Raw genomic sequence first — 9,289 nt, forward strand, 5'->3', positions numbered from 1 at the left:
CTGCTTTATTGACTATGCCAAAGCCTTTGACTGTGTGGATCACAATCAACTGTGGAAAATTCTGAAAGAGATAGGAATACCAGACCACCTGATCTGTCTCTTGAGAAATTTGTATGCAGGTCAGGAAGCAACAGTTAGAACTGGACATGGAACAACAGACTGGTTCCAAATAGGAAAAGGAGTTCGTCAAGGCTGTATATTGTCACCCTGTTTATTTAACTTCTATGCAGAGTACATCATGAGAAACGCTGGACTGGAAGAAACACAAGCTGGAATCAAGATTTCAGGAAGAAATATCAATAACCTCAGATATGCAGATGACACCACCCTTATGGCAGAAAGTGAAGAGGAACTAAAAAGCCTCTTGCTGAAAGTGAAAGTGGAGAGTGAAAAAGTTGGCTTAAAGCTCAACATTCAGAAAACGAAGATCATGGCATCCGGTCCCATCACTTCATGGGAAATAGATGGGGAAACAGTGGAAACAGTGTCACACTTTATTTTTCTGGGCTCCAAAATCACTACAGATGGTGACTGCAGCCATGAAATTAAAAGGCGCTTACTCCTTGGAAGGAAAGTCATGACCAACCTAGATAGCATATTCAAAAGCAGAGACATTACTTTGCCAACAAAGGTCCGGCTAGTCAAGGCTATGGTTTTTCCTGTGGTCATGTATGGATGTGAGAGTTGAACTGTGAAGAAGGCTGAGCACCGAAGAACTGATGCTTTTGAACTGTGGTGTTGGAGAAGACTCTTGAGAGTCCCTTGGACTGCAAGGAGATCCAACCAGTCCATTCTGAAGGAGATCAGCCCTGGGATTTCTTTGGAAGGAATGATGCTAAAGCTGAAACTCCAGTACTTTGGCCACCTGATGCAAAGAGTTGACTCATTGGAAAAGACTCTGATGCTGGGAGGGATTGGGGGCAAGAGGAGAAGGGGACAACAGAGGATGAGATGGCTGGATGGCATCACTGACTCTATGGACGTGAGTCTGAGTGAACTCCGGGAGTTGGTGATGGACAGGGAGGCCTGGCATGCTGCGGTTCATGGGGTTGCAAAGAGTCGGACATGACTGAGTGACTGATCTGATCTGATCTGATTCTGTATTCTAAGAAAATCATGTTAGCTACAATTTATTGCTTGAAATTCTGAAAAAAATAGAAAACCTCACCAGTATGGTCAAGTGATTTTCCCAAAAGTATCACTGATAGGTAAATGTGGTATCAGCATCTGTGTGGGGGGAAGCAGAGGAAAGGTAGCCAGGCTTCTAAGATCATAAAAAAAGAAGAATTCCCAAATCACCAACAAAGGCTTGTAAGTGAGACAGGCCAATCTGAGAACAGCAACTGAAACTGGAAAGACATTTCCGTAGAATCCAATTCTGAGTGCTAAGGGATCATGACAGGAACTGGCAGTGCTGGAGATGTCTGGGTCTAATGTACTCTTGAAACTAACAAGTCAAGCTTCCTCTTGGTACAAAGCCCTGTGCTACAGAAATTGCTGAAATTAAAATTCAGTTTGATTACAACAGAGGCAATTGAGCAAAGATGAGAATGGATCCAGATAAAATTGGGGAAGAAGCAGAGAATGCCCATCTCAAAAACTGGAGGCTCTTTTTTTTTTTTTAAATCACTGCAAGAAAACAACAGAAGAGAGAGCCGTAGAGCTATCCTGCTGGGACATTCCTCCCTCCCATGAGTGTACAGGAAAACCCTTTTCACTTGAAAATGAGCAGATCAGGGCCACAGTCAAATCATAATGTTACCAAAGACAACAAAAGCATGCCATAAACAGACAAGCACTGCAACTGATTAATTCAGAGGAAGTTGAAGGATATTAAAAACATGACAAAAGCTATGAAATAATCATGTAAATCAGAACTAGGAAAAATAAGAAATGAGGTGATAGGAAAATGGGAGATTTTTGAAAGGGAGGTAGCAGAACTTAGGAGGGAGTTATTTTAAAAAGGAAAAATTATTACAGCAGTGAAGACCGAACTAGAAGGAATATAAGAGCAAATGAACAAGGTGGATGGTACCTTAAGATAAATAGAATGTGAAATGGAAGCAAGGAAATTGCAAAAGAGATATAAAGTTTGATAGGAAGTGATACAGGAGATAGAGGAAGTTTGATATAATTTATATTAAGTATAAATTATATAAATATGCTTATTTATATAATAAGCATCTTTAAAGGAGAAGCCCAAAGCAATGAACAGAAAAATACTAAAAGCCACTATTCAAGAAAGATTTCCTCAAACATAAGAGATTTGAATTTGATATTGAAAAGGCATACCAGATATACCCAGGACAACTACCCAGATGGCCAACACCCAGGTATACGCTAATAAAACTATAGAAATTTAAAGAAGGAAAAAAGTCCTGTGGCATACAAGGGAAAGAGCAAATCACTCATAAAGGGAGGAAACTCGGAATGCCATCAGGCTTAAATAGTGTCACTGTACAATGGTTAACAGGATACTACAACTATTCTGACTTTTAGTATAAAGGTCCATAAGCATACTGGTATAAACATGCAAGAACTCAAGGAGTTCTTATTCCCATTAGTGTTTTAAGGAGTTTATAGGAGAATTAGGTTCAGATTAACAATCTGAAACTCACATGTGTGCATATACAGAGTATATTGAACATATTGTATATTAAACATATTAATCAAAAACCTATTGATCATACTATCAGTAGCTATAAAAGTAGATGTATATCCATATATTATACTACAATAGATCATGTCTTAATATTGGACATATTTGTACCACCACATCTACCCCTTTCATAGATAAATGCTAGTGCATGTGCATGCACACACACGCATAACTCTGCACATGCACACTTATGAAGGAAAACATAGGATAAAACATAAAATAGTTATCTATATTGAGGAGAGAATGGGAGAGAGGAAAGGGATAGAAGTTGGACTTCCTTGATTATACATTGTTTTATATATATATTTTGGTAAATTGAACTTTGAAACCATGTAAATATGTTGCATAATTATAAAACAAAGTTAAATTTTTAGAAAGCAATTCCTAAATCCAAAGTAAGTGGAAAAAAAAAAGTGAGACTAATTGTGTACTCAGTCATTTGTATACCTACCTAGAGAGGAGCTAGTTCAAGTGACTTTAAATGATGTGATTTTCTGTTGTGCTTACAGTGGAGACATAACAGAAAATTATCCTACCACATTGGAAAACATTTTGGCAGTTCCTTAAAATGTTAAACATAGTTACCAGAGACACTACAATTCCATTCCTAGTTATGTGGCCAAGAGAAGTTAAAACATATTCACACAGTAACCTATACATAAATATTCATAGGATCATTATTCATAACAGTAAACAAAGCTGAAGAACTCAGATGCTTCTCAAATTATGAATGGAGAAACAAAATATGATATATCCATACAATACAATACAATATTACTTGGCAGTAAGAAGTAATGAAATAGTGATACATGCTACAACATGGATGAATATTAATATTAAAAATATTATGTTAAGAGAAATAAGCCAATCATAAAAGATCACATAGTGTATTTTACATGAAATGGCCAGAATAGAAAATGAAAGTTGATTAGTGGTTGCCAGGAGCGTGGAGGGCAGATGGGAATGTCTGCTAATGGGTATGGGTTTCTTTTTGTGGTGATAAACATGTTCTGAAGGTAGTAGTGGTAATGGTTACAACTGTGACTACACTAAAAAACAACTGAATTCTCTACTTTAAAAGGGTGAATTTCATAATAAGTGAAATATATCTCAATAAATTTTCATTTTTTTTAATGGAAATTTAAGGGCAAAAGAATGAAAAAAGAAATTTTAAAGCTCATTTGTAACTATTGCTTTGTGGTATGATATTGTTATCCTGGGTATTTACTTACATTGATGCTCTTAACTGGGATTTTTGGCCAGGTGAAAGGAGATATGGAGGTAAGATTGGAGAGGGTAAACAAAAATCCTACATTAATTTCCTGGCTTTGAATTGGAAGTTTAAGTTTGAGTTATTGAAAATATGTCCTGGTGCTGTCTGTTTTAAAGGCCTACTTAACGATCAACTCAGTAACAGTGGACACCCTTAGCATTTGTGGGGGTTTTTTCAGTACCATTTTCCACATTTCCATAAAGTGAACCATGACTCACTGAAGAAAAGATGGATGCCAGGTGTGGGGCAGGAAATATAAAAATGAGTCTGGAACATTCTGTCATTGTATCAAGTAAGGAAAGTGATCAAAGACTACAGGATTTTGTCAAAAAGTCTAAAGACTAACTGAAAGAGGATCCCACTGGCTAATATTGAGCTAATTGGAGCATTATATTGATTGAAACACATCAAATATGTTAATGAGTTCATGATACTAGCAATCAGATTTCTTGGTTACATTTGGAGGTTACAGGGGAACCAACTAGTGTAATAAATCTCCACTTACCCATTACCCAACATTATTACCTAATAGTTGATTCTTGCCTCACCATACCGTCACCTACTTCTCCATGGCTCATTTTTGAGCAAATCCTTGACATATCATTTCATCACTAAATTTTTCAGTAGATATCTAACTGAAAGTTAGACTGAAAGTCTAGCACAAAGACTTTTTAGCATAACTCAATACCATTGTTAAACCTAAAAACAATTAGCAATTTCTTAATATTATTAATTATCCAGTCACTATTCAAATTTGTATTTTTGAAAACTAATAATGGGAAACAGTCAAGAATTTATTTTGTGCTTTGTTGAGATGTTTCTTTTTGTAGAACTATTACAGTTAGTAAATGAAGAAAGAAAGATTGTAAATTACCAGGAAATCCCAAGAAGGATTGTAATATTGCCATTTTGCAACTGCACATGAATTAGTTCACCTAGGCAATGATCATCATTTCTGAATAACATAAAAAGACATTCGGACGTTAAATGCTTCCTGCTGGAAGTGCACAACATCACTTATGAAGTTTTCTTGCCAAAAAAAATCAAACTTGAATCTGATCAAGACTCTAGATTTAACTATCAATTAACAGGAAATAAAGAGGACAGAGTAACATGTTAACCCCACGAGAATGCAGATGGTAAATTCAAGCCTGTGGGAATCTACAGGACATGACCCAGTTTCTTCAACCACAGAAAATTACAAGGGGAAAGAACATGTGTAAGGGGAATATAGATCAAAAGAAGTCTAACAGACTTCTCAACCAATCAAAATGATTGTACCTTATTTGCATCTTAATTCCAGCAAACTGAAGGCAAAAAAGGACAACTGGAAAAATTTGAACAGTGACTAGGTACTTTGATAATATTAAGGAGTTACTGTTCATTGTTTGTAGGTTTAATAATGATACTGAGGTTGGATTAAAAAAATTTGTGTTTTTAGTAATATATACTGATGTTCTTCATGATGAAATTATAAATGATATCAGGGATTGCTCAGAAAGATCTGGGCCATGATGGTGGTACACATGAGATAAGAATTACCCATTAGTTGCTAAGTGGAAGCTGAGTAATGGGTGTTCATTATACCAGCCATTCTCAAAGTGTGGTTGCTGGAGCAGAAGCTTTAACACCACCTGTGAACTTGTTAGAATGCAAGTACTTTGGCCTCATTCTAGATCTACTAAATCAGAGACTGGGGTGGAGCTCAGCAATTTATTTTAACAATCCCTATTCAGTTCAGTTGCTCAGTCGTGTCTGACTCTTTGCGACCCCGTGGACTCTAGGTAATTCTATAATAATACACATTAAAATTTGAGAACCACTGCTTTATATTACTCTTCCTAATATACTTTATTTGAAATTCTAATAAGACATTTCAAAGAAAAAGCTAGATGAATGTAAGAAAATACATTTATACATAACAAAGAGAAGCTAGTTTAGAGGCTAAAGCAAAGGTCATGTAATTTTCTCAGGCGTTAGCAAATGAATTGTCATGGTATTAGCAGTGAGCCAGCGGCTAATGATAGTCTTAAAGGAAATCATGAGTTTTGCTTTTCTTTTAGAATAGTGTCTCTACATTAAAATCACCTAGAGAACTTTTAAGAACATACCCAGGCTCCACCCCAAATTCTAGGTTTAGTTGGTTGCATTTCTGGGTTGTTTTTTTTTTTTAAAAGCTTCCCAGATATTTCCAATATACAACCAGAGTTCAGAACCAGTGTCCTAACTTTACAATGCTTAACATTCTTGAAGTGCTCGTTAAAAGTTTCCTGAATGAACATAATGTCCATCGACATATGAATGGATAAAGATGTGTTTATCTATCTATATATACACACAATGGAATACTACCCAGCCATAAAAATGAACAAAATAATGCCATTTGCAGAAACATGGATGCAACTAGAGATTCTAAGTAAGTCAAGAAGGAAGACAAATACTGTATGATATCATTTATATGTGGAATCTAAAATACGGCACAAATGAACATATCTACGAAACAGAAGCAGACTCACAGACATAGAGAACCAGCTTGTGGTTGCCAGAGGTGGGGAGTGGGGAGAGGGAAGAACCAGGAGTTTGGAGTTGACAGCTGCAAACTATTACATTTAGAATGGATAAACAACAGGGTCCTACTGTATAGCACAGAGAACTATATTCAGTATGTCATGATAAACCATAATCAAAATGAATATTAAAAATAGAGTATATATGTATAAGTGAATCACTTTGCTGTACAGTAGAAATTAACACAGCATTGCAAATCAACTATATTTTAAAAAATAGACTAACAACAACAAAAAGTTTCTTGGTCCTCTTCCCCTAGAGGCTCAGATTCAATAGGATGATATAGAGCATATAATTTGCATTTCTAACAAGATGACAGATGATATAGATGGTGCTGGCTTGAGCACATTTTGAGTAACACTGCCTTCAAAGAAGGGGTAGTTAGGTCAAAGAAAGAGATAAGCATAAGTGAGAGGAATAATCTTCAGGGTTCTTGCGGTTGCTGCTACTGCTGCTGCTGCTGCTGCTGCTAGCATCAGTAAATTACATCCAGGGAGACTGCCTCCTTTCTTTCTCATGGTTAGAAATGCAAATATGAATCCAGTGTTCCATGGGTTATTTGGAGAAGAAAAGAGACTTAGAGCTTTGAATCTCTTTAAAAGCACAAATGACAAAGGGAATGCAGACAGTATTTTATAGAAATTTAAATGGAATATAACATAAAAATTTTGAATCTCTATGTTGCACACCTGAAACTAATATTAAGTTAGTAAGATTTTTCTGGGTGGTTGGTTTTTTGTGTATTTTTAAAACCATAGTAAGATTGGAAGAATCGAAAGAAAGTATAAGTAAAATTAGCCAAATCATCCTTTTAGTAAGTGTATATTTCATCTGAAGAATGAAAGAAAATGCATATAATATCATTTTTGTAAAAGTTTTTTTTCTTATTATCTTATTCACACACTGACACGCACAAGAGTTTTTCATCCACTTGATGCTTATTGATTTTGCTGAATTGCTTTCTCAAACAGATTCTATAAAATGTCTTACTGCACTGTGAATAAAAAAAAGGAAAAATCTATTTACTTGTGCTTTCATGGTTTAAGATATGTATTAGAAATGCTTTAGTCACATTGTGTGTTTAGTTTCAATATGACAATTACTAAAATACTGTAAAATTTTAGCTGTAGGGACTGTAGAGATCCTTATGAATTAATAGTAAGATGTCTTTGTTTTTTTTCCCTATGGAATGTTTATATTTACCCATTGAGTATTAACTGCTTAAAAGTGAATCACATGATGTAAATTGAGATGGTGTGAGTGTTCTACAGTTCTTAAGAGATTTTATACTCTTATCACATCATGTATTCTACTATGTACTTAGAAAAAAAATCATGTCTTTATCTTCCACTCGGTACACTATCATTTTATTAAGAAAAATATTCCTTATTCTAGAATAAAGACATGTTCTTTTAAAAAAAATCATCTTACTATGTTAACATATGCCCAATTTAAAACTTCTTTAAAATATTGTAAAATAAATTGATTCTGTTATGTTCTTTCTTCCCCAGTGGTCATATGCTTTAGAAAAGCCCAACACTGGTAGCATATTTAATATTGCATGGTCAGTTGATGGCACCCAGATTGCTGGAGCCTGTGGAAATGGACATGTTGTTTTTGCACATGTGGTGGAGCAACGCTGGGAGTGGAAGAATTTTCAAGTAACATTAACTAAAAGAAGGACCATGCAGGTATGATTATGTTTCATAGTTGATTAAATCTGCTTCCCCCCCCACACACACATATTCAGTTTACAATACAGAATATGGAATTATCTTTGTTTATTATGGTATCATTGACTTAATGGACATGAGTTTGAGCAAGCTCCAGGGGTTGGTGATGAACAGGGAAGTCTGGTGCTGCAGTTCATGGGTCACAAAGAGTTGGACATAACTGAGTGACTGAACTGAACTGATTATATTTAAATCATGTTTATTAAAATTCAGTCATATTAGAAAGACACTACCTATACCATTAGTGACTTTTTTATAACATAAAGAACCATTCACTGACATAGAATATGAGTGCCCACAGCTCCTGAAATTATGGGGTTGAGGCAAAAATGAAATTGAGTTCCCCTAAACCTGAGTTTCTCTGGCAAGTTTATGATTAACATCTCTATCCAAAACATTATTCCCTTTTTGTCTCCCACCTGTACCCTTCAAGTTGGAGAATTATCAAAGAAAAGGGGGGATTGAAACTGAGCAGGATCGTGGGGGAATCCTCCCTAGTACCAAAGCCCATATCTTTGAGTTGTTCTACAGAAACTAAGACCCCCACCCAAGTAGAGGATGGTGACTACACACTTGTATTATAGACCCCAGACTGGTTTGAATCAGAAGGTTAAAATTCCAGAAACATCACTCTATCACCTCACCATCTCTTATTGAGATTTAGGAAGAAAACCAGGTACTTTGGGGGTAAGAATCTTTATAGATTAAGACAGAAAGATTGAAATGTGGCCATTGGAATTAGGGGGAAATGTTTTACAGATCAGAGAACATCGGTGGGAGGGGTTATTTAATCAGTTGTAAGCTTCTTAAGCAGAAGTAGAAATAGATGTTTTTCTGGAACTCTCTTGCTTTTTCGATGATCCAGCAGATGTTGGCAATTTGATCTCTGGTTCCTCTGCCTTTTCTAAAACCAGCTTGAACATCTGGAAGTTCACGGTTCATGTAATGCTGAAGCCTGGCTTGGAGAATTTTGAGCATTACTTTACTAGCGTGTGAGATGAGTGCAATTATGTGGTAGTTTGAGCATTCTTTGGCATTGCCTTTCTTTGGGATTGG

At 35.8% G+C, this 9,289-nt stretch overlaps 1 protein-coding gene across 1 annotated transcript in view; it reads left to right on the forward strand.

The window, feature by feature from the left end:
- Window positions 1-9,289, forward strand: part of IFT80 (intraflagellar transport 80) — a 131,129-nt gene that overhangs the window by 65,918 nt on the left and 55,922 nt on the right. Inside the window, exon 9 of the mRNA XM_010839846.1 lies at window positions 8,012-8,191. Coding sequence (XP_010838148.1) covers window positions 8,012-8,191 — 180 coding nt within the window. The remainder of the gene's footprint in view (window positions 1-8,011; window positions 8,192-9,289) is intronic.

Source organism: Bison bison, unplaced genomic scaffold (genome assembly GCF_000754665.1).
Source record: "Bison bison bison isolate TAMUID 2011002044 unplaced genomic scaffold, Bison_UMD1.0 scf7180017864135, whole genome shotgun sequence".
In the NCBI taxonomy this organism is placed as follows: Eukaryota; Metazoa; Chordata; class Mammalia; order Artiodactyla; family Bovidae; genus Bison; species Bison bison.